The sequence below is a fragment of the Myotis yumanensis genome, unplaced genomic scaffold, assembly GCF_028538775.1.
Source record: "Myotis yumanensis isolate MYYU_CA2020_CCGP unplaced genomic scaffold, mMyoYum1.0.hap1 SCAF_4, whole genome shotgun sequence".
NCBI lineage: Eukaryota > Metazoa > Chordata > Mammalia > Chiroptera > Vespertilionidae > Myotis > Myotis yumanensis.
In genome coordinates, this window is record NW_027223755.1 from 100,724,209 (window position 1) to 100,749,425 (window position 25,217).

Below are 25,217 nucleotides of genomic sequence, written 5' to 3' on the forward strand. Positions count from 1 at the left end.
TGTTCTGAGAAAAGCCCGCCATTCCGGGAAATGCACAGTCCTGGGGGGGTCAAAGCAGGGGGAGGCGGGTTTGGGGGAGGGGGGGCTGAGCACTTCCTGTGCTCGGTCCAGGGCCAGCCTTCGTGTCCCACCCCCTCATCCCCTACCCCCAGGGCTTAGCTCCACCCACCTTGCTGGGCCCGCCCAGGGAACAGAGGATGGGGCAGGGCAGCGATCACCACCCCCCACAGGCCATCACCACCCCCTGGCAGGCCATCACCACCCCCTACACTGTACAGGCCGGTGGTGGGAGAACCGGCCCCGCCGTGGAGCGGCCTGTCCCCCCTCAGCGGGAGGTGATGTCCCCCACCAGCAGGGGCAGAAGGAGCAGCAGGAGGGTCACCGACGACGAAGACGAGGACAAGCGCCCAGCGGCCTGGTTGATCTCGCAATGACAATTGCAGGGTTCGGGCTTGAGGGTCGCTTTGGGGGGTCTGGGGTAGCGAGGGCCAGCGCTGGGGGCCGGGCAGTCCAGCCACTGGGGGCCCATGGGCTGCGGGGAGTCCGGATCGGCCTTGACGCTGCCCTTGGGAAAGCGCCAGTAGTGGGCGCCCTTGAAGAAGTAGGTGGCACCTGCAAGGCGGGCGGACAGCTGCAGGGCTGGTGCCGGCTGCCCCCGCCCCGCCCACCCGAGGACCCCTCGGCACCCCCAGAACGACCTCCAGCCCCAACCCCAGGGCCCGCAGCTGGCCAGCCGGGGCGCGGGCTCTCCTACCGTCGTTGCTGACGGCGACATCGTCGGGGCTGGGAGGCGCCCCCTCCCAGAGACTCAGGTCGCGCGGGTAGCCAGGGTCCGGGCGCGCGGCCGCCTCGTCGTACCGCCAGTAGCGGTGGCCCCGGATCAGGTAGGTCTTCCCGTTCAGCGGCCAAGAGAACGCGGCGTCCACCTGCTCCCCGCGGGGCAGCCCCAGCTCGGCCAGCGGCCGCGCGTCGCCCTCTAGCTGCCGGTCCCGGAACACCCAGAACTGCGCGCCTGCAGGAGGGAGCCTGCTGAGCAACTGCTCCCACGCCCCGCCCGTCCCAGGGGGGCGCCCCACTCACCACTGAAGAGTAGGATTCGGCCGTCTCGGTGCCGGGTGTAGGCAGCCTGGATGACAGTCACCTGGGGGGGCAGCCCCTCCCAGAAGCGGTGGAGCCTGGCAGGCCGGGGGGACACCAGCTGTCCTGAGGGCTGGAGGCGCCAGAACCAGGGGCCTGTGCGAGAAGGGGTGGGCCTGGAGCATGAGGTGGCAAGTGGTCTTGTCCCCCAGGGTGTGTGGCTGGGACTTAGTGCTGGGTGGAAGGTCCATCTGGAAATCAAAGGGCCCAGTGGCTCTAGGGCTGTGGTTCTCAACCTTGGCTGCACATTAGAATCACCTGGGAATCTTTTTAAAATCCTGATTTCTGGGTCTCCTCCTCCGGAAATTCTGTTTCTTTGTTATGGGGTGAGGCCACAACATTAGTAGCAAAGAAACAGAATTTCTGGAGGAGGAGGCCCAGAAATCAGGATTTTAAAAAGATTCCCAGGTGATTCTAATGTGCAGCCAAGGTTGAGAACCACAGCCCTAGGGTGACCAGATGGCCCAGGACTTTCCTTCTACCTCCAGCTCCACTTTGTTTGTGTTTCAAATACAAGCAAAAGTTTATATAGAAAGTCACACAGGTAGAAGTGAGCTCTGGGATAAGTGAGCCAGCTGGGCTGGGTGGGCTCAGGAGGCAAGTTACAGAGAGAAAAGTAGGGCTTCAGAGAAAAAGCAAGGATATAGCCTGGGGGAGGTGGGGGGGAGAGGCTCAGGTGAGCTTCAAAGAGTGTGCGCTGGGGAAAGTAAGGGATTGGGGAAGGGCAGTCGCTGGTGTGCTCCACAGGGAGCCACTCCCACCCAGCTTGAAATTCCACATCCTGGGAAACCCCACAGGCCTGGTGGGTCACCCTAAGTGGGTAGGAAACCAACTCTACGGGGCCGGGGAAGACCCGGAGTGACTCACCTTTAAAGAAGAAGGTTTCCCCACGGATGTTGGCGATAGCATCAAAATTGCCATCACATCGATCAGGGACAGGAAGGGAGGGGCTGAGGAGGAAAGGAGAGGTGAGGAGAAAGGAGTCAGGGCTCCTCCTGTCTGTACTTGACCTTGAGGACAGCCCTATGGGGCAGGGACCCTTACCAAGCCCTCTCACCAAAGAGGACTCCACGGGCAGGAAGCTCACCCAAGAGGGCAAAGCTGGAGGAGGACTCACCTGCCTGGGGGCAGGGCAGGGGGCGGGGGAGGAGGAGCCAGGGGCTTCACTGTGGGCTTATCATATGGGGTCTGGGGTCCTTTCCCTGTAGAGAGAGTCAGAGAGACATGTGTTCCCCAACGCTGCCGCAGAGGCCACATGGGGAGCACCCCACACACAGCTCCCTGTACCGTAGAGCTGCTGCAGGCCTTCACGGTCATCCTGGGACAGGCGGTACTTGGTGGGCTCCCCGACAGGACCCTGGTAAAAGGGCCTCATGATGGAGTCAGGCGCAGAGGAGTGGCCCAGGCCCAGTGCGTGGCCAAACTCATGAACTGCCACCGCGAACAGGTCTGTCCCCTCGCCATCTGGGGAGGAAGGGAGACTGGGCTGGAGCTGGAGCAGCCAGGAAAGGGGCAGCGAGGAAGCCCCTGGGAGCGGGGCCTGCTGGCAGCCAGGAACAGCCAGGAGACCCTCAGAGGTGGTCACAGCATCCTCTGCCCAAAAGCCTCCCCGAGCCACCTCTTCCTTCCTGTACAAGTTTACTTATTCAGCAAATATTTTTGCTTGGCAGTGCTAGACACTGAGACACTGGGCTCAAATGATCCATAGAACAGGTGAGGGGACGGGCAGGAGGAGACAGCCTGGCCCAAGGAAGGCCAGCTTACACTGATGGAGGCCTGCCCACAGGAACATGGGGGAGGGGAAGCAGGAGCCCGGGGTGCACACAATTCTCTCAAGGCAGCCCCAGCCCTTGCAGTTTCCCCCTCCCAGCTCCAACCAGTGGTCTGAGGTCCCCACCCCCCTCGACACCCTTCCCACTCCCACCCGCGAGGAATGCTGCTCAATACCTTGGCCTCTGCTCCCAAGACCCTCAGAATCCCACTCCCACCCCCATGGTTCTTCCACCTCCCCTCCTCCCATCTCTACCGCCCTTCCCCATCTCTCCCTCCCACAGCCTCCACCACTCCCCACCTCCCTGGGGTCCTGGCCTCTCCTCCCCACCACTGCAGCCTTCATCCATCTCCTCAGAACCCGCAGCCTCAGCATGCACTCTCTGACCACAGTCTGCTGGCCTGGGTGCCCAGCCTCGCTCCCAGCCTCTCTGAGCACGGAGGCCTCTTCCTTGGGGACCCAGCCCAGGCGCCAGCAGCAAGCCCGATCTCAGCTCCTCATCCATCCACACGCTTCCTGCTGGCTCCTGCTAAGCAGGTGAGAGGCCAAAAGAGACAGAGACAGTCAGAGGGGTGAGCAGCCCCCAGGAGGCATAGATTCCCCCCCCGAGGTTGATCTGCTTCCTGGACATCTCGAACTGGCATCAGCAGTGTTGAACATGGGTGAACTGGACATGGCCTCGGAACGGAGAAGCAATTTTCTCTCAGCTCCTGAAGACCACTAGCTGGGAGTCTAAGAGTGGAATGTGTACGTCCTAAGAGGAGCAACAAACACTTCCCTCATTTACTGCCCACAGAACCTCGACCTCCAACCACATTGATAGGCCAGGATGCCGAGGCTCTGAGAGGTGAGGTTCAATGACAGCTAGAACCAAGGCCGAGTCCTCTGGCTGTGCTGTCCTGCTCTCAGCAGTGACTGCGATAGTCTCTTCACACTCGTATGTGCTGATGAGCTCCTATGTCCTATGTTGCCTGTGGGTTTCTGATCGCTCTGGGTCCTTTTTCTGAGAAACGAGGAAGTTTGGTGGTTTTTTGTTGTTGTTGTCATCCTCACAGGAGGATATTTTTTCCATTGCTTTTCAGAGAGAGTGGAAAGGAGGGAGGGAGGGATGGAAGGATGGAGGAAGAGAGGGAGGGATGGAGAGGGAGAGAGAGAGAGAGAGAGGGAGAGGGAGAGGGAGAAAGAGAGAGAGAGAAACATCGATGTCCATCGGCTGGTTGCCTCCCCCACTTGCCCTACTGGGCGAATCCCGAAACCTAAGTATGTCCCCTTGACTGGGAATCCATGCCTGAGCCAACACTCTAACCACTTAGCAACACTGGCCAGGGCCAGTTAGGTGTCTTAATCAGGTAGCTCTCTTTCATCTTTTACCGCACCTGCCCCTCCTCTGTCTAGCTTCTCCTTTGGCCACACCCCTTCCTTGAATTCTTCTCATGCTCTGCAGCTGGGGGAAATTACCCAACTGTGCAGATCAGCCCCAGATTAGACGGTGGGGTCCTCAACACCTCCTCTTAAACTTGCCCTGGGCCTCGGCTGGAAGCTGCTTTGCTCTCGGCCTCAGTTCCAAGCCCACAGCCCCTCAAGTTACCACCCAGGTCCAGCCCCAACTCTTAGATGACAAGTGCTGACAAATGCATTTCCTATTTCAAGACAGGCCATCCTTTGTAATTTGTAATTTCCTGTGTACCCAGAACAGGTAGCTTCATCTCCCCCATGCTCACCTCCTGCCCTGCCCTGTTCAAGGAGCCTGCCTTGCTCAACTCCTCTAGGACAAGAACAATGCCCCACCCATTCGTCCATGCCTGCACCCTTCCATGCTTCCATCTGTCTGTTTATCCGTCCATCCACCAACCCTTTCTTTCTAGTAACTCATTCGGCGTCCCCGAGTGCTCAAGACTCCCGCATCCTAAGACATTCCCTAGACCTGACGGTCCACTTCCTCGGTTCCTCTCACGCCTACCCCTACTGTGGTCTGGATTCTTCCCCCATCCACCAAGCCTACAGGCACCAAGGTCACTTCATTCCCAGATGACCAAATCCAAGCCCATGTCAATCACGGGATTGGTCTGCCATGCTGACCACTTCCTTTTTCACTCTTGTTCTTGATCACCTTTTGGCCTGTTCTTTCTTTATTTCTTTATTTCTTCCTCCCTTGATGCCTTCCCCTTTACTATGGGGCTCTCCACAGCTCTATATTCGACCTTCACATTCCACACTCTCCTCCTTCCCAACCCCCCAGTACCTCTGACTCTTAAATCTGAGGAAGGGGGCAGATCAGGTAGCTGCTGGCAATGAACAGAGCACTACTGTCAGGCCTCGTGCAGAGCGCTGGAGGTGAATTACTCATTAAATCCGTAAGTCCACGCTACCAGCAGGTAATATTATTCCCATTTCTCAGCGCAAAAACTAAGCACACTGAAGTCAAGTAACTTATACACATAGCAAACAGGATCCCAGCCTTGAGTTCTGCTTCAAGCTTGCAATCTTTTGGTTTTGTTGTGTTTTGTTTTTGAGAGGAAGAGAGAGAGAGAGGCAGAGAGAGAGAGACATGGATAGGCTGCCTCCTGCATGCCTCCTACTGGGGATTGAGCCTGAAACCCAGGCATATGCCTTGGGAATCAAACCTACAACCTTTCAGTGCAGGGGATGACACCCAACCCACTGAACCACACAGGCCAGTGCGAGCTTGTGTTCTTAAATGCTGTGTTACACAGTCTCACTATTGTGGCTGCTAGCTGTACCTTGCCCAAATCCTCTTGAGCCTGTGTGCCTATTCCCTGGCTGCCCCCTTCCTCAGAAAATGGCTCTCTCTCCCTCCCAGGCCCAGCAGGTCACAATGGCTGATGGATGCAGGACTAGGAGAGCTGGGCACTTCGCCTCCAGGGAGGACCAATCCTGTGACACCATTTGTGCTCCAGAGCTCCTAGTGGGGTCAGGCTCCTCTGGAGCCGAGACCACATCCTTGCTCAGCTTCTCTCCCGTCTTCTCCTGCTTCCCTTTCCCCTGAGAACTTACCCCTGAGAAACTGCTTGCATAAGAATTTACATCGTGGCCGAAACCGGTTTGGCTCAGTGGATAGAGCGTTGGCCTGCGGACTGAAAGGTCCCAGGTTCGATTCCGGTCAAGGGCATGTACCTGGGTTGCGGGCACATCCCCAGTAGGAGATGTGCAGGAGGCAGCTGATCGATGTTTCTCTCTCATCGATGTTTCTAACTATCTTTCTCCCTTCCTCTCTGTAAAAAATCAATAAAATATATTTAAAAAAAAAAAGAATTTACATCGTGAGCTCCAATTCTGGGGAACCTGACCTAAGTCAGAGGAGTCCAAGCTCTAGAGCAACATACTGAACCACCAATGCACTCGTCGCACTGACTGCCCATAAGCACTGCAGACACACACCCCACCTAAACTCACCCCTACCTTCCCCCAGCCTGCTTCTCCTGCTCCCACACTTCCCACCTGCATTAACAGGACTGTCCTCCAGGGGCCAGCACACCAACCTCCTATACCCTTTGCCCCCAGGATCCGGTCAGACCCCAACCTTTGCCCATCCTGATTAAACTTCCCTCAGAGCTGCCCACTGCCCTCCATTCAGCACCTCCCATCTCCCACCACCATCTCTCACAGTGACTCTGCAGCAACTTTCTGCTGTCCTGCCCTATCTTGCCCTGCTCCGCAGCCAGTGGCATTTCTAGAATGCAAAACCTTCCACATCTCTTGCCTTCAGAATCCTACAGTTCAGATTCCTCCCCGTGCTCTCAAGGCCCTTTGTGTGGTATGAAACCTTCCATCCATCCTCCATGGTCTCCCTCCTGACACTGTATTTTTTGCCTTCCAGCCCCAAATGTCCTAGGCCAGTGGTCGGCAAACCGCGGCTCTTTGGCCCCTTGAGTGTGGCTCTTCCACAAAATACCACCCGCGCATGTACAGTGCAATTGAAACTTCGTGGCCCATGTGCAGAAGTCGGTTTTCGGCCTGGGCGAGTCTATTTTGAAGAAGTGGCGTTAGAAGAAGTGGGGGGTGGACATATAGAGAGGATGAACGAAAGGAGGTAGACGAAACAAGTACACAAGACGAGTGTGGATGGGGGAGTTGGAAGGGGTCGACCTCAGCAAACGTACCCTCAGTCAGAGTGAGGACGTTTTTAGCAAAGGCCAGCTTAGGAGTACCCTAATTAAGTTAATAACAATGCACCTACCTATATAGTTTAAGTTTAAAAAATTTGGCTCTCAAAAGAAATTTCAATCGTTGTACTGTTGACATTTGGCTCTGTTGACTAATGAGTTTGCTGACCACTGAGCTAGGCCATTTCTCACCCCAGTGCTCTCATCCTTGACCACCCTGACTACTCAGCTAGCCATTGGCTTGTGCTTCCATATTGGGCCTCAGCCCCTCCCTGTATATTCCGGGAGAGCAGAACCTTGTGTGCTAGCTGGCACTCAGTGTGTGTGTGAGAAAGGAGAGAGAGAGAGAGAGAGAGAGAGAGAGAGAGAGAGAGAGAGAGAAGAGAAAACAGAATCACTGCTTCCAGGAAGTCCCCTGCAGCCAAAAGCCTCAGATCAGTCCTTTCTCTGAGTACCGCAGGCTTGAGGACTTCCCTGTTGTAACTCCCTGCAGTTGTGTCATGATATGTAGCAACTGCCACTTACTCATCTGACTCAGCTGCTGCACAGAACTGCGTTTTCGCCTTTTTAAGTTCTCAGCCCCAGCTCGGAGCTGGGCATCTAACAGGCCTCTTTGGTGGGTCATTTCCTATGTCAGAGTGGCCGGACTGTGGCGCCCAGTTGCTTGGTCAAATGCCAGCCTGGATGTTGCTATGGAGGATATTCTGTAGATGTCATTTTAAGTAAAGCAGGTAACTCTCGGAACTGTGGGTGGGCCTCACCTCATCAGTTGAAGGGCTTAAGAGCAAAAACTGGGCTTCCCCAGAAGAAGAATTCTGCCTTCAGACTGCAGCATAGAAAGCCTGCTTGGCTGTCCAGCCGGCTGGCCGGCCCTAGAGATTTTGGACTCAAAATTGCCACATCAATTCTCACCTGAACTTCCAGCCTGCCTTACCGATTTTGGACTTGCCAGTCCCACAATTCCGTGCACCAATTCCTTAAAATAAATCATGCCCATGTGCACATACTCACATCTTACTGGTTCTATTTTCCTGGAGAAGCCCAGCTGATACAGCCTCCATCGATAAATGTACTTTAAACCTAATTCTTAAGGACAGACAGACAGACCTGGGGAGAGGACTTCTCAGAAGAAGGAACATTTGTACCTTTTGACCCAAAAGTCCAGATTTCCTCATCGTCGAAGTGAGTGTCCCCAGAGATGGGATGTTCCCCGGGGAAGAAGGCGTGGGCGAGGGTCCCCCCCTGCCCGTCGAAAGGGTAACTGTCCTGGTGGTAGGCCCGGACAAAGTCGATGAGGATGTCAGCCTCTGGTGGGCCCTGAGAACCCACCTCCCGGAATTTGAGGCCTGACTCAATACCCCAGGCGGCCAAGGCATGGTGCATGAGCGTCCGCACAGTCTCCTGGCTCAGGGCAGAGCTCCGGGGGAAGGAGTGTATCCTGGGGAAAGAGGAGTGGAGGGTGAGGATAGCCTGGGACACAGAGACCAGGGCCCAGCAGGCCAGCCCAGGGTGGGGTAGGCACCAGGACCTACCTCCACGTCAGGGTTCGCTTCTTCCAAATACTGCCGCTCAGGGCATAGCGACGACGGCGCCGCCGCCTGACCAGCTCTGCCACCCCCAGCACGTCGGGCAGAGAGCAGCGGGGCTTGTGCATGGTGGCCATCGTCTCTGGGTCTGTGGGACAGGTCGGGGGAGCGGGATCAGCAGAAGGACAGCCTGCCCTAATCATGGTACCAGCTAACTTTCCACATGGGGAAACAGGTTCAGGGAGATGAAGAAACTTGCCCCCGCTTGGATTTGAATCCAGACAGTCTGACTGTAAGCCAGCTCATCCAGACCAGCACCTGGCCCTAGAGGGCGTGGCTGCCTCCAGGTGGTGCTCAGAGCCTCAGGCAGAGAGCTTCCCCGAACCCTGGCAATGGGGCTCAAGGAAGGAGCCCTGGGGGTGCAGTGCAAACTCCTCTCTGAGGCTGGGAACCCCTAGGAGGGTGCCCACACCCCACACCCCACACCAGAGGTTCCAAGACCCTATCGTGATAAAGGCCGGAGTCCCCACGCCCGTTGGGTCTCTGGTTTCCTGTGACTAACCATCCCCTCCTGGGTTAGAGCTGCCTGGAATCCCCTTTTCCAGCTGAGCTCAATTCCCAGCAGTCGCCTCCTCCTCAACAGAAGGTCAAACCTCACCTCGATGGTTGAGGTCACAATGTGTAATTGAGCCCATGTAGATGCCAAGCAGGGCAGGGGAAGACCCTGCCTTCCCTCGCAGCTAGCCAGGAACCCACCAGTTCTCTCTTCTTCCCCATTTAACCCAGCAGATGAGCTGCTCAGCTCTACCTCCAAAATGTGCGCTCTGGCTTCAACCACTTCTCATCACACCGCCCACCAGCAGCCCCTGCCTGGACACTGCATGGCCGCCTCTCTGGCCTCCGTGTTCCCCACCCACCATCTCCATCAACAACCAAAGGAAATGTAAAACTGAAAAATAGACCGAGTTGCCTTCCTCCTTCAAACCCTTCCGTGGTTTCTTACTGTGCTTCCGAATCCAACCCAAACACCTTTCAAGCCTCCTCCCACCAGGCATTTGCTTAGCCCCTTAGTCCTCTCTCATCACAGGTGCACAGCCTGTGCCTGCCACAGGGCCTTTGCACTGGCCTGGTACACTCTTCCCCCGCATCTTCCCATGGCGGGAATTCCTCTCAACTCATACAACACCTTTCAGAGGACGCTGGCCTGACCAGACCAGCCCCTCAATGCCATTAGCATTTTATTTTCTTCAAAACACCACTATCTGAAATGATCTTGCATATTTCTGTTTTTGATCTCTTAGAAATGTATTCGTCTCTAGAACGTTAGCTCTACGAGAGCAGGGACTTATCTACTTTGTTCACTGCTGTACAAGCGGAGCCTGAAATGGCCTCTCACGTAAGAGATTCCCGATACATATGCATTGAAGGAGAGATGCTTGGGAATTCCTTGGGTTAGGACCTGAGATCAGCATTGTCATAACCCCCATGATTCAGTGCATGCTGCGGTTTAAGAACAGCTGGGTAACGGTCAGGCTGGGTGCGGAGGCAGGGCTGGGGGCACCTACCCAGGAGGCCGGTCTCAGGCAGCCCAGCAAACCTCTGCATCACCTTGATGGCATCCCGGAGCTTTTCAGGGCTCCGCAGCTGGGCCTGGGCTGGGTCGGGCGGTGGCAGGTAGCCATAGCGGGTCAGCCAGTCCTGGGCCGAACAAGTGAGCAGGTGAAGGGGGAAGGGCGGCAGCGATGGGACCCGCCTCCCCACCGCCTTCTGAAAGCCTCACCTCTCACCAGCTAGGAACCCAGGGTCCTGGTCCTCCCCCCTCCCCCCTTCCATTCCAATCCTCAAATTCCGGCCCCAAACCTGACGTTTCCAACAACCCGGTTCCCAGCCCCCAGCCCCAGTCACTCCGTGGACATCTGAATCGGCCCTCAGCCTGGCCTAGGCGTCCAGCACCAGCTTCCCTCTGCCCGCGCCCCTGCAAATCCCAGAGGCCGGGGGACCCCACTCACCAAGCCCAGGCTCACGTCCTGCGCCGCGGGCTCCGGGGCGAGCGCGGGCAGCGGCGGCGGCTGGAGCAGCACCAGGAGCAGCAGCACCGGGAACCGGAGCATCGCGCGCTCCTGCCCGGGCAACGTGGGGCTCCAGGGGGCCCGAGCCGAGCCGCCCCGGGCGTCGCGGGGAGGAGACCGGAGAGGCTAGGGTGGGGCACCCGGTGCTGGGTCGGAGGGCCGGGCAGGAGGACTGGGGGCCGCACAGGGGTCAGGGGCCCGGGGCAGCGGAGCAGGGGAGTGCGGCGTCCAGCGGAGGGTCCAGGGGCGCTGGGTCTGCTGCGACGGCTTCGAGGGGTCCCGGCCGGTCTTGTGCCGGCGCCGCAGGGCACTGGCTGCCCCTCCCTCGGGGGGGGGGGCGCGGGGCGGGCGCACCCCGATAAGCGGTGAGGGCGCGGCCGGGAAATGGCCCAATTTTCGGACCTCCAGAGAGAAGGGGCGGGCCAGGTGGTGACCCGGTCCCCGGCCCGGACCTAGTGACCCTCCTTCGAGCTCTGGGCGGGTCCGGGTTGGGAGGGAGGGGACGGGGGGGGGGGGGGTGAGGCGCCCCGGCCGCAAGTTTCTCTTCCCAGGTCCGGGAGCCGGTGGGAGTCCAGGGACGCGGCTCACTTCTGCTTTCTCAGGCCCGCGGCTGCACGGGAAGGGGCGGCTCCGAGCCCCCCCCCGCCCCTCCCCCTCCCCCCTTCCCCCCTCCCCCCCTCCCCTCCCCCAGCCGTCGCTCCCGGAGACCCTGCGCCCGGAGGCGGGCGGAGCGCCGGGTAGTTCCGAGCGCGAGAGAGTGGATGCTCCTCGGCTCCGCGGTCCCGGCGCCCCAGGCGTGTCGCCGCCGGTGCTCCCTGTGCCCGGGCGGCGCCTGCGGTCCGGGTTCGCCCCCCCCCACCGCCTGTGCCGCGCGGGTGGGTCTCAGCCTCCGCACCCGGGATCCAGGCACCTCCGATTCCCAGGCCTGGAGCTGCCGGGACCGCGCGCTTTCTCCGCAGGCGGGAGACCTCGTAGCCTAGGAACGTCCGCCGAAGGGCTGGGGCGCCTGCAGCGGCTGGGGCGCGAGGGCAGCAGGTCCCAGAGGCAGAGATGGGGGGCCCGTAGAACCCCGCCTCGCCCTCGCCATGCCGCCCGCGGAGCCCAGGGCCGGGAGGCCAGGCAGCTAGAGCCGAATTAAGAGGAACCGTGGGCACCTGGCCGGTGCGGGACGGGTGCGAGGGACCCAGCTCTGTCTCTGGAGCAGGGCAGCCACAGGACCCAGGGGCGGGTTAGACAAAGGGCGAGCAGGATAGCGAGCCGGAGGTACAAGCTAAGACACCGAGCTCCTGCGTGCGTCCTCTGGGCTGCCTGCCATAGCGGCTATTGCGCACCGGGTGACATGAGCAACCGACATCATGTTCGCACAGTCCTGGAAGCTGAAGCCCAAGATGAAGGAGCAGGCAAGGTTGGTTTCTCCATTTCAAGGCCTCTCTGCTCAGCTTGAAAGTGGCTGCTTCTTCCCTGTGTGCTCACATGGTCTTTCCTCTGTAGCCCATGCAGCCCAGATGCCTGTGTGTGTCCACATGTCCTCGTCCTTACACACACACACACACACACACACACACACCTGTCAAGCCCAGCCGCGGTGGCTCAGTGGTTGAGCATGACCAGGAGGTCACTGGTTTGATTCCCTGTCAGGGCACATGCCCAGGTTGTGGGCTCGATCCCCAGTAAGATGTGCAAGAGGCAACCAATCAAGGATTCTCTCTCATCATTGATGTTTCTACCTCTCTCCCTCCCTCTCCCTTTCTCTCTCTGAAATCAATAAAAATACACATTAAAAAAAAAAAGACACCAGTCAGGCCCTGGCGGGTGTGGCTCAGTGCTTAGGTCATGGGCTCAATTGAGGGGGGTGTGCATTCAGGTGGCAACCAATTAATGTGTCTCTCTCACATCTATGTTTCTCTCTCCCTCCCTCCTTCCACTCTATCTGAAAATCAATGGAAAAATATCCTTGGGTGAGGATTAACAACGAAGACACCTAAAGGTTTAAAAAAAAAAAGGCACCAGTCAGTCAGATAAGGATCCACCCTAATGGCCTCATTTAGCCTTACTCACCTCTGTAAAAACCCTGCCTTCAAATACAGTCACATTCTGAGGTCCTGGGGTGGGGGGTGGGAGGGCACAATTCAGTCTGTTACAGACCCCACCCTCCTGGGTGTTTCCCCTCCACTCTCTCACTACTGCCACTCTGCCAACGCCTCTGACAGCAGCTGTGTGGGTTCCTCCCCACTCCCAAGCCAAGTAATACTCTGACACCAGCTCAGTGTCCTAAAACTCACTTCCAACACTAACCAGAGTTAGCACATACCCCACAGGCTAAGGGCTCAGTCCCAGGAGACTTCCCCCATTTTCAGATGCCAATTGCAGGCAGTGGGACCAAGTTTACCCACAATTTCTATTGACTTGACTACAATGTGTAGGTTCCTATGACCACCACACATTATTTGCTAGAACAGCTCACAGAACTCAGGAAAATATAATAAAAGATACAGCCCTAACCGGTTTGGCCCAGTGGGTAGAGCGTTGGCCTGCGGACTCAAGGGTCCCAGGTTTGATTCCGGTCAAGGGCATGTACCTTGGTTGTGGGCACATCCCCAGTTGGGAGTGTGCAGGAGGCAGCTGATGTTTCTCTCTCATCGATGTTTCTAACTATCCCTCTCCCTTCCTCTCTGTAAAAAATCAATAAAATATGTTAAAAAATAATAAAAGATACAGATAAACAGCCAGACACATCGGGTGAGATCTGGAAGGGTCCCAACCCAGCACAAGAGCTGCTGTCCATGTAGAGTTGGGGCGCCACCCTCCCGACATGTCAATGTTCACCAACCCTGAAGCTCTCTGAACCCCACACTTCTGGGATTTTTATGGTGGCTCATCGCATCGGCATGACCAGTTACTAACTCAATCCCTCTCCTCTCTCCCCTTCCTGAAACTTGAGCTGTGGGGCTCAAAGTTCCAAGATGCTAATCATGGTCTTCCGGGTGACCAGCCCCCATCCGGGAGGTATCAGGAGCCCCCTCAAAGTCGCCTCATTAGAACAAAAGACACCCCTCTATGACCCAGGAGATCCCAAGGGATTAGAGCCCTGTGTCAGGAACTGGGGGGAGAGACCAAATAGAGCCAAAGATGCCCTTAGTGTTCTTGGGTTTTTTTAAAAATATATTTTATTGATTTTTTACAGAGAGGAAGGGAGAGGTATAGAGAGTTAGAAACATCCATGAGAGAGAAACATCCATCAGCTGCCTCCTGCACACCTCCTACTGGGGATGTGCCCGAAACCAAGGTACATGCCCTTGACCGGAATCGAACCTGGGACCCTTGAGTCCACAGGCAGACGCTCTATCCACTGAGCCAAACCGGTTAGGGTGGCCCTTCGTGCTCTTATCACTTAGGAAATTAAAAAGGTTTTAGGAACTCCGTGCCAGGAACTAGGAGCAGAGACCAATACATATATTTTCTATTATTTCACAGCCCACCCCCTGGCCTCTGGCCACAGAACACTTACAGCAAAATGATGTACGACTCAAAAGACATTGGCACATTGCTAGAACCCCACACAGTCATTAGTATTCATTTCAGTCAGTCATCATATCATATGAAAACGTCCCCCAGACCGCCGAAACCGGTTTGGCTCAGTGGATAGAGCGTCGGCCTGTGGACTGAAAGGTCCCGGGTTCGATTCCGGTCAAGGGCATGTACCTGGGTTGTGAGGCAGCTGATCGATGTTTCTCTCTCATCGATGTTTCTAACTCTCTATCCCTCTCCCTTCCTCTCTGTAAAAAAATCAATAAAATATATTAAAAAAAAAAAAGTCCCCCAGAGCGAGGCCCCTCAGGTTTGCAGGCGTCCATTCAATCTTGCAAAAGCCGAGGTTCCAAAAGCAGAAGTGGTCCCAGCAAACATGGCTACACCCTCTCAGGTATCTGATATGATCGTGCTAAGAGACGATATCATCTCTTGCTCTGAGCTTCTTTCGAAGTTTTAATGTAATATTGGTCTCTCATTACATAACCCATTTGTTCATAACTTTTCCCTTAGCTCAGTGGATCTCAACCTATGGGTCATGACCCCTTTGGCGGTCGAAGGACCCTTTCACAGGGGTCGCCTAAGACCATCCTGCATATCAGATATTTACATTACAATTCATAACAGTAGCAACATTACAGTTTTGAAGTAGCAACGAAAATAATTTTATGGTTGGGTCACAACATGAGGAACTGTATTTAAAGGGCCAGAAGGTTGAGAACCACTGCCGTAGCTGCTGTTTCTCCTCTTTATTTATGCCCAGACTCTTACACTGTTGGAAGGGACATTAGGTTTGGCCGTTGTGCTGGTCTAGATTGCAGGCACAACACTAATCTAGCAAGTGCCTCCCCTTCAATCCACTCCCGTTCACGTGGGGTGAGGTTACACCGGTGCAGACCTTGTGAGCTGTTCTTATCACCAGGTATGCAGCTGCACTCACTGTGAACACCAGCTTTGGCAGGTGGAGCAGATGAAGGCACATCTTGCTCCACCAGGCCCTTAGGAATTCTCTCATAAGGTTTAAAATGTAATTGCAAACTCTTATTGAGGAATCATTGCTGTTTCAGGCACTTGCATTTGCAGCCCTGGTTATACGACCACTGAATCAGGTATGAAAAAACAGTTAAGGTGATGTGGGAAGGAAGAAAGAAAAAGGTTGAGTCGTTACACCACCATCTTCTCCTCTTGGGAAGAATGGCAGTGTCTTACCAGCATAATTTTCCATCCCCCTCCCCCCAGATCCAGTGGGGAAACCCCTTTAGCCCCACTCATGTTCCTGTTGAGTGTGAGCACACACTCAGGAAGGTGTGTAAGCCTTTATCTCCTTTTATTTTAGACAATAAATGTCTCTATTGCCCCTTCCAATTCTCTATCAAATAGAACTCTGAGCAGGCCATCTCTCTGCCCATTGCTGGACACCAGGGCTATAAGTGTGGTCCTTGGCCTGAAGAAATGACAATTGGCCATAATAATTGGTGCACTATCTTCTGTTCTGTTCTGTTGTTGTTGTTAATCCTCCCCCAAGGATGTCTTTCCATTGATTTTCAGAGAGAGTGGAAGGGAGAGGGAGAGACAGAGAGAGAAACATCGATGTCAGAAAGACACATCGATTGGTTACCTCCCATACACGCCCCACCAGGGCTAGGAATGGAGCCTGCAACAGAGGAATGTGCCCTTGACCGGAATCGAACCCAGGACTCTTCAGTCCACAGCTGATGCTCTATCCACTGAGCCAAACCAGCTAGGGCTGTTCTGGTGCGTGTGTTTTTTTTTAATAGCATCTGAGCATTTGCATCTATCGCTGAGTAAGCAAAGCCCAGTCCAGACTCAGTGTCTGTTCTGACCAGGACCCATCTTTAGCCCACTAGGGCCACCAGCATCACTCTGACTCGCCAGCTCTGATCAAAGCCTTTGCCCCAGGGAATTTGCCCCAGAGCCACTGCCGTCTTCCTGTACGCTTAGTTTATGGTGAGCACACAGAGGTATCTGCTGGCTGATTCTAATCGTCTTCCAAGTCTGGAATGGGGTTCTTCAGATGGACATCTGCATGTCCTACTTTATTCACTCCTCAAGTTCCCATAGGGCTCTCCACAGGGACCAGGTTTCCACTGCCCTCCTGCCTGCTCAGTTGGCCAGGCCCTTGGTCACTACCCATGAGTAGGTAGAAACAAAAACATAGGGAATTTTCCTGTTCAATTCTTCCATCACCGCTGGGAAAACAGCACGCAAGTCAGTGCGCTGAACTGCTCTGTCCTTACCTTCTCTGATCAGAGTACTGGCCTTCCAACCAGGATGTTACCCATTCACCAGGGAACGCCGTCCACAAACCAAGCAGCTCTTTGTTGGTCAGTTAAGGGCTACCTATAGGACACTGTCCAGTGACAATAGAAGCCAGGAGCTCCTCACTCCATTCCAAAGTTGGTTGTAGGAGAGAAAGGTTCCCTGCTTGCGAGTATGTCTTTGTGTTCCCAGCAGCATGAGCCTGTATGAACCACTTCCATTTCATTATCAAACACTTCTGGGCCCTGCAGTACCCAGTAGAGCATTTCTCTGACATCACCCAAGACACTGTGGGTAGTTCAGGTTTCAAGATCACTTTATGTCCTTCAGTCTATGAGTAGCTTCGATTTATGTCTGATAGCAAGGTAGTCAATGCCCCCAAAATGAAAATTCTCTTGTCCAACGTACCAGTAGTCGTCACTAGGAGGTGCTCATGGGGTGTTGTAATAGCCCCAGCCCACACTCCACTTGGGCTATTGCACAGAGAAGCTGTTTCAGCTTCTCTTCCACACTTTGTGGGCTCAGGCAGTTGCACAGCTGCCCATTCAGCATGTCCAGTTAATGTGGCCAGAAGGGCACATTTACAAGCCTGTTTTACAAGACTAGGTAGGGAAATGTTCCCAGTTAGATACAATGTCCACCCCGTAACACAATCAGGTAAGAGACACGACTTCACATAAAGCCTGCTCAAACATACCAATTCTCCTGCTAACTTTTACCTGAATTCCATCAACCCTCACATTTCTAACTGTAGGCCCTGTTGGGATTTATCAGCTGGTCTTGGTTTTACAACAGTAGGTAAGGGAAGTGTGCCCCAGTAGGACATGATATCCACTCCCATAAAACATTAGTTAAAGGAGACACAACTTCTTTACATAAAGCCTGTTTACATATTCCAACTTTCATAATCTTATAGACTCTTATATTTTAAATCTCAATCTAATTATAGCCCCAGTCATGGCTTCACCAATGGGTTTGGTACCACAGTGTTCGGGGTTCCTGTATCAAGCAGCCCTGGGAACTTTTCTTCTTCACTCCCTGACCAATTAACCCACTCTTCTGGAAAAGGCCTTGGATTAGAGAGAATTCTGGGAAGATGGTGGAGAAGGAAGCACCAGGAATCTGTCTCCCCACCTCGAGAGAATCTGTCTGATGGAACTGTTATGGAACTCTGAACATTTACAACTTCTGGGGGAAGGATTGGACAGTAAATTGTGTTAAATTTTATGTCTTAACGTAGTAGCAGCTACTCAAAGCATGGGGTGCCTATGCAGCAGGGCACCCTTAACCACAGCATTTGCCATGACCTCGGTACTGAACATGTTCACTGGGGAAAACCAGTCCCACAAGGCTCGCACACAGAGCATTTCAGCTGTGGCGCTCCACTTGGCATTGATGGGAAATGAGCAGTACACCTTCTCAGGGTTTACCTCGTTTTTATTAGTTTGCTTGAGAATAACTTCTTTTTTAAAAAATATATATTTTATTGATTTTTTACAGAGAGGAAGGGATAGGGATAGAGAGTCAGAAACATCAACGAGAGAGAAATGTCGATCAGCTGCCTCCTGCACACTCCCCACTGGGGATGTGCCCGCAACCAAGGTACATGCCCTTGACCGGAATCGAACCCGGGACCCCTGAGTCCACAGGCCGACACTCTATCCACTGAGCCAAACCGTCTAGAGCGGGAATAACGTCTTGTGTGTCTGGATCAGGAGAGCCACTGTGATGGCTCCATAGGAGCTCCGGGTCCTGTGCTAACAGACATGCTCTTCCACTCACTTTGCAGCATCAAAACCAGGGACACGGCCTCTTAACTGGTTACTCTCACATTGCATTTCAGTAAAGGTTCTTCAGGAAGCTGCTGATACTGATCTACCCTCTGGTTTCTGTAGTTTCTTGGTTTTGCCCTTCCCTGATGTCGACTACCTTCTTGGTGACCACACATCTTAGAGGTTCTTTCTGTGCTTCCTGCACAATTTCCACCTTGAGCAGCAGCTGTGACTAAAGTCTGAGCTTGTCCTAGTATCAAGGTCCAACCCCAGACTCTTTTTTTTTTTTTAATATATTTTTTATTGATTTTTTAACAGAGAGGAAGGGAGAGAGATAGAGAGTTAGAAACATCGATCAGCTGCCTCCTGCACATCTCCCACTGGGGATGTGCCCGCAACCCAGGTACATGCCCTTGACCGGAATCGAACCTGGGACCTTTCAGCCCGCAGGCCGACGCTCCATCCACTGAGCCAAACCGGTTAGGGCTCAAACTCTTTTTAAATTGCCCCCCATATGCATTCCGACTGGGGACTGAGCCCACAATCTGGGTATGTGCCCTGACCAGGAATCGAACCGACGTCCTTTTGGTGCATGGGATGAGCCACACCAGCCAGGGTTTACCTCTTTTTTATTAACTTGCATGATCTATTTTTTTTTTTATTTTTTATTTTTATTAAATTTTTATTGTTCAGATTACATTTGTTCCTCTCCCCCCCCCATAACTCCCCTCCTTCCAGTTCCTGCCCCACCCTCCGCCCTCACTCCCCACCCACTGTCCTCATCCATAGGTGCACGATTTTTGTCCAGTCTCTTCCCGAATCTCCCATTCCCCTTCCCCCCCCAAGAATAGTCAGTCCATTCCCTTTCTATGTCCCTGATTCATTATAATCACCAGTTCATTCTGTACATCAGATTATTTATTCACTTGATTCTTAGATTCACTTGTTGATAGATGCATGTTTGTTCTTCACAATTTGTATCTTTACCTTTTTCTTCTTCCTCTTCTTAAAGGATACCTTTCAGTATTTCATATAATACTGGTTTAGTGGTGATGAACTCCTTTAGCTTTTCCTTATCTGTGAAGCTCTTTATCTGACCTTCAATTCTGAATGATAGCTTTGCTGGATAAAGTAATCTTGGTTGTAGGTTCTTGGTATTCAGTACTTTGAATATTTCTTGCCATTCCCTTCTGGCCTGCAAAGTTTCTGTTGAGAAATCAGCTGACAGTCGTATGGGTATTCCCTTGTAGGTAATTGAGTCTCTTTCTCTTGCTGCTTTTAAGATTCTCTCTTTGTCTTTTGCTCTTGGCATTTTAATGATGATGTGTCTTGGTGTGGTCCTCTTTGGATTCCTTTTGTTTGGGGTTCTCTGCGCTTCTTGGACCTGTAAGTCCATTTCTTTCACCAGGTGGGGGAAGTTTTCTGCCATTATTTCTTGAAATAGGTTTTCAATATCTTGCTGTCTTTCATCTTCTGGCACCCCTATTATTCTGATGTTGGTACGCTTGAAACTGTCCCAGAGGCTCCTTACACTATCTTCACACTTTCGGATTCTTTTTTCATTTTGCTTTTCCAGTTGGGTGTTTTTTGTCAAATCTTTTGTTTGATTCTTGTGCTCCTCTGGTCTGCTATTGGGTATAATATTCTTTATTTCAGTCCGTGTATGCTTACTTTCTAATTTCTTTATCATAGCATCGAGGGTCTCATTAGTTTTCGTGAGGCTCTGCTCAAGTTTATAGCAAGCCCTCAAAATTGCGATTCTTAGCTCCATATCCTCCATTTCTGTCATGTTTTTTTGTCTCCACATCTTTTATGCTTTCTTGGTGCACCCCCTTGTGGTCTTTGTGCGCAGTCTTGTTCTAGCCAAGCCTTAATTGTTGTAGTTAATACTAGAGGGATTTGACCACCAGGCCAACTGGCTGTAGGAATCAGCTGTGTGGAAAACTTCAGTCCTCTGGGGAGGCGCTAATCCAGCCTTTGCCTGAGGCGATCGGCAAATGGCTCTGCGCAGGGCCTGGGCGGGGCGGGCTCAACAGGGCAGGGGGAGGGAGCAGCTATGGCTGCTCTCAGTCCGTCTCCAGGGGCTCTGCCTCTCTGTCCCCGCAACCGCTGCAAACCTCGGAGGGACCGTAGCCAGACAGTCCCGCTTCTCCCGTTTGAGTCTGGGTCCCTAGAGACTCGCCCGGATCTGTAGCCCAGAGTCTGAGACTCACTCCTGATTGAAAATGACAACCGCGCCCTCAGCCACCAGCCCGCTTTGCGTTCGCACCGCCACACGTACCTTTAAATTTTCCACGCTGCGCCTCCTCTAAGCCTCGTAATGCTGTTGCTTTTCCTTCTAGTTGAAGAGTCTCTCCTCAGCCAGCCTTCCTGTGGTTCTGGGTGATGTCTGTTCTGTCTTTTAGTTGTATTTTTGAAGTGGTTGTTTGAGGCAGCAAACTCCGGTGTTTACCTATGCCGCCATCTTGGTTTCTCTAACTTGCATGATCTTACCCATCCCATGAACCAGCTCCTCAGGGGAAGACTCATTTCTAAATTCCGTTGGTAAATTTGCCTTTGGCAACTGAGCACAACCCAGCTGTTGCTCCCTCCATCCATGGGTAACCATGTGGCCACTAGGAATCAAAGGCTCCTTCTTTCCATCCTTTCTCTCTCCAACCCATATGTTTCTATGAGCCAGAGCCGTACTAGCAAATCCCACTTTTCTCATGCCAATGGTAAGGAGAACCTCATTTCTTGTAGCACAAGTGTTTTAAGAGTCCTGGGCCAGGAAATGGGGTCAGAGGCCAATATAAATATATATTTTTTTCTCTATTATCTCACACCATGTTTGTCATCAGATTGACAAAACTGACAAAGTCTGGTGATGCCAAGTATTGGGCAGGTGTCGGCCAGATGAAACCCACACTGTGCTGACAGGAGTGTATTTTGTTGCTCCACAATGGAATCAACCCTCCCCACAAAATTTGGTTCAGATGTGGAGACTGATGAGGCCACTCACACCAAGAGAATATGATGCGCTGGATTACTCACACGGTAGGTTTTCGTGGGGAGCAGGGCTGGTCTGAAATGTCTTGAAAAGGCAAAGAGCGGCTTTTATGGTGGTTAGGGAGGGAGGCTGGGCTGAGGGCCCCTCCACACTGCCAGCCAGGGCTTTCCTGATTTCACTTTCCCTCAGCATCAAGGCCTCCTTTTCAGCCTGCCTAGCTATGCAGCCCAAGGCGAGGAAGGACACACGGGGCTTTAAGTCTATTAGCAATCAAACATCAAAAATGGAGTCAGACTCTTTATTACAGAGGGTAAATTAGTACCTACACTTTGGAAACCAGTTTGGCAATATTTAATAAAGCTGAAGAGCGTAGCCTCTGTGGTAGATGAAAGATGGCTGCAAATTCTTTGCCACTCCTGCCATTAAGAGATGAAATCTGTCCTCTCCCCTTGAGCCAGTGGAATGCCATGGAAGTGATGGTTCTGGGACCTCCAGGCTGCATCTGAAGGCTTGCAGCTTCTTGGAACCTCTCTCTGGGGGAAGTCAGTTGCCACGTCAGACGTCTGGGAGCGTCAAACTGTGAGGAAATCCTCGCAGGCCACAGGCAGGGGCTGCGTGGAGGGAGAAACGCTGGCTGGCCCCAGCTCACACGGCCATTCAGCCCAGGCATCGGATGTGAGAGCAGAGGAACCAGCGGATGACTCCAGCCCAGGCCACCATTTACCTGCAAGTGCATCAGGTCCCAGCAGCAAGACCCCCCGCAGAACTAGCCAATCCCCAGAACCAAATTGTTGCTTTAAGCCTCTAAGTTGTGGGGTGGTTATTACGCAGCAAGAGACCATGGGAACAGCTCTCCCCACGACTCCACTTCTAGATGGATGGTGGCATGGAACGCCCACCAAGGTGCCCGTGGAAATATGTGTACAAAGGCTGTGCATTAGGATGTTGGGAAAGTGCCAGCAGTGGTCATTGATAGGAGAGTGGAGGCGGAAGGTAAGGATAAACATGGGATGAAATGCCATACAGTTATTAGGGACAAACAAAATCCAAATGCATCATCCTGGATAAATCTCAGAAACCTTCTGGAAAACAGCTGCCTGGATTCTTTTAAAAAATTAGAAAGTCAGTATCGTAAAAGACACATAAAAAGACACAGGGACTACTTTAGATTAAAAGAGACTGAAGAGAAATGACAGCTAGATGCAATATGTGATCTTTGAACTTCTCCTGGATTTAAAAAAAAAAAATCATTTAAAAAGGGCATTCTTGCCTGGCCGGCGTGGCTCAGTGGTTGAGCATCAACCTATGAACCAGGAGGTCCCTGGTTGGATTCCTGGTCATGCCCCAGTTGTGAGCTCAGTTCCCAGTAGGGGGTGTGTAGGAGGCAGCCGATCAATGACTTTCTCTTATCATTGATGTTTCTATCTCTCTCTCTCCCTCTCTGAAATCAATAATAAAAAAATATATAAAAATAAAAATAATAAATAAAAAGGGCATTCCTGTAATAAACAGTAAAAAAGATTATTGCATCTACAGCATTTTACCAATGTCCAGTTTGCCACGTGTGATAATAGTATGTGCTTCTGCAGGAGAATATGTGCGTTGTCGGGAGATGCTGAGTAAGAAGCTGAAGCAGCCAATGGTTTAGCAAAATGTGTGCCCGTGAGTGCAGCGTAAGAGAGAGAGAGAGCAAATGTGGCAAAATGTTCACAACCGTGAGCCTCCGGGGAAGCTATTCATCATGTTCTTCCTGAAACCTTTCCTTTAGGTGTGAAGCTTCTCAAACCTATCGATTCCACTGAGACATACAACACAGACGTATCTCAGAAGCATTATGCGAAGCTTACCAAAGACGCCTATAGTGCAGGCACAAAAGACCACATACTATCTATGATTCTATTCAGAGAGCATTCTGGAAAAGGCGACAGTGACAGAAAGCAGCTCAGTGATCACCAGAGGCTGGGGTGGCGGGGAGATTGACTGCCGAGGGTGATGAGGAACTTCTGTGGTGATGAAAGTGCTCTGTGTCTCTTTGAGGAAGACGCCACGGCCACCGCAGGGAGCTCCGCTCCTCCGCCCACTCCCGTTCCTGACTCACCGCTGTTTGCTCTCACAGAACAACAAGTGGGTCAGCGAGCTGCACCGCAGCCACGGCTTTTAAAGAGGCTGAAAGACACCCACGGAACCACAGGTGGCGATTCACCGGATTAGAGTTACCCTCACCAGCCGCAGTGATCAATCTTGGGAGGTGCGTGCTGACTTGATCAGGGCCGAGAAGGAAAAGAATCTCAAACTGTAAGGACCAGTTCGGACGTCCGTCTGCCAAGACTCTGGGAGTCACTACAAGGTTCTAGCCCTTGGGGTTGTTTTCAGATGAGGACCCACAAGTGGATCATTGACTGACACAGTCCCTCTGAGATTGCTATCAGGTTACTTCCACCAGCACTGAGCCAGGAGGCAAGGTTCAAGTCACCATTGCAGATGTTCAAATCAACCTTTTAAATAAATTGACTATTAGCTGTTTTTTAATATATATATATATTTTTTTATTCATTTCAGAGGAGAAGGGAGAGGGAAAGAGAGATAGAAACATCAATGATGAGAGAGAATCATTGATTGGCTGCTTCCTGCACACCCCCCACTGGGGATCGAGCCCACAACCCGGGCATGTACCCTTGACCAGAATTGAACCCGGTACCCTTCAGTCCACAGGCCGACGCTCTATCCACTAAGCCAAACCGGCCAGGGCTATCAGCTATTTTTTTTAAAAAAATGTGTTCCATATCATGATTGTGGTGGCAGTTACGTAACTGCATATACTTCTCAAAACCTCAACAAACGAAACACTTAAAATTGCTTAACTTTAAAAAAAAATTGCTTAACTTTATTATATAAAAATTATTCCTTGGAGTAGGTTGAATTGTGTCTCCAAAAAATACAAGTCCACCCTAACTGTTTTGGCTCAGTGGATAGAGCGTCGGCCTGGGGACTCAAGGGTCCCAGGTTTGATTCCAGTCAAGGGCACGTACCTTGGTTGTGGGCACATCCCCAGTAGGGTGTGTGCAGGAGGCAGCTGATCGATGTTTCTCTCTCATCAATGTTTCTAACTCTATCCCTCTCCCTTTCTCTCTGTAAAAAATCAATAAAATATATTTTTTTAAAAAATGAAAATGAAAAGAGGGCCTTTGCCTTGGTGTCATCCCCTGCACAGAAAGGTCGCCGTTTGATTCCGGGTCAGGGCACATGCCAGGGCTGCAAGCTCGATCCCCAGTATGGGGCATGTAAGAGGCAGCCGATTAAAGTCTCAGTCTCATATTGATGCTTCTCTCCCCCTCTCCCTTCCTCTCTCTCAAAAAAGAAAAAAAATCAATAAGAAACACTTTTTTAAAAAACAGTGGTCTTGCCCAGCCAGGTGTGGCTCCGCGGTTAAGTGTTGGCCCAGGAACCAGGAGGTCTCTGGTTCGATTCTGGTCAGGGCACATGCCCAGGTTATGGTTGCGAGCTGGATCCCCAGTAGGGGCTGGGCAGGAGGCAGCTAATCAATGACTCTCTCTAATCATCGATGTTTCTGTCTCTCTCTCCCTCTCCCTTCCTCTCTGAAATCAATAAATATATTAAATAAAAAAGGGGTGGGGGTGTCTTTGCAGATGTAAGTTAAGTCTCCAGATGACATCATCCTGGATTTAGGATGGGCCCTAAATCTAATCACTGTGTCCTCATAAGAGAAAGTAGGGAGCCATATGAGACCCAGGGACACCGAGAAGACCGAGGGGAAGTGAAAATGGAGGCAGAGATTGGAGTGATGTGTCTACAAGCCAAGAAATGTCAGGGGTTGCTGGCAGCACCAGACACTGGAAGAGAGGCATAGAATAGACTTCATCTTAGGAGCATCTGTAAGGAACCAACCCTGCCCACACCTTAATTTTGGTTTGGCCTCCGGAACGAAGAAACGGCAAATTTTTGTTGTTTATTAATTTGTTGCAGCAGCTCTAGAAAACAAGTACCTACCTTAATAAAGCTG

The 25,217-nt window shown here is 52.6% G+C and overlaps 1 protein-coding gene across 1 annotated transcript; it reads right to left on the reverse strand.

The window, feature by feature from the left end:
* Nucleotides 1–271: 271 nt before the first annotated feature.
* MMP25 (matrix metallopeptidase 25) lies at nucleotides 272–10,669 on the reverse strand. Its single transcript, XM_070413174.1, has 10 exons — nucleotides 10,568–10,669; nucleotides 10,124–10,256; nucleotides 8,565–8,706; nucleotides 8,178–8,470; nucleotides 2,425–2,601; nucleotides 2,255–2,339; nucleotides 2,005–2,087; nucleotides 1,081–1,233; nucleotides 755–1,012; nucleotides 272–612 (listed from the first exon to the last, which is right to left on the reverse strand). The coding sequence occupies exons 1-10, from the start codon at nucleotides 10,667–10,669 to the stop codon at nucleotides 326–328; spliced, it is 1,713 nt and encodes a 570-aa protein (XP_070269275.1). The 3' UTR covers nucleotides 272–325.
* Between the last annotated feature and the right edge of the window lie 14,548 nt (nucleotides 10,670–25,217).

What these genes read in the sequence shown, in the direction of transcription:
- MMP25 (XM_070413174.1), bottom strand. Translation starts at nt 10,669, where the DNA reads ATGCTCCGGTTCCCGGTGCTGCTGCTCCTGGTGCTGCTCCAGCCGCCG. An exon ending in CTGGACTTTTGGGTCAAAAG is followed by an intron (nt 2,602 to 8,177) that starts GTACAAATGTTC and finishes CTTCCTCCCCAG; the next exon opens with ATGGCGAGGGGACAGACCTG. An exon ending in TGTCGCCGTCAGCAACGACG is followed by an intron (nt 613 to 754) that starts GTAGGAGAGCCC and finishes CCCGCCTTGCAG; the next exon opens with GTGCCACCTACTTCTTCAAG.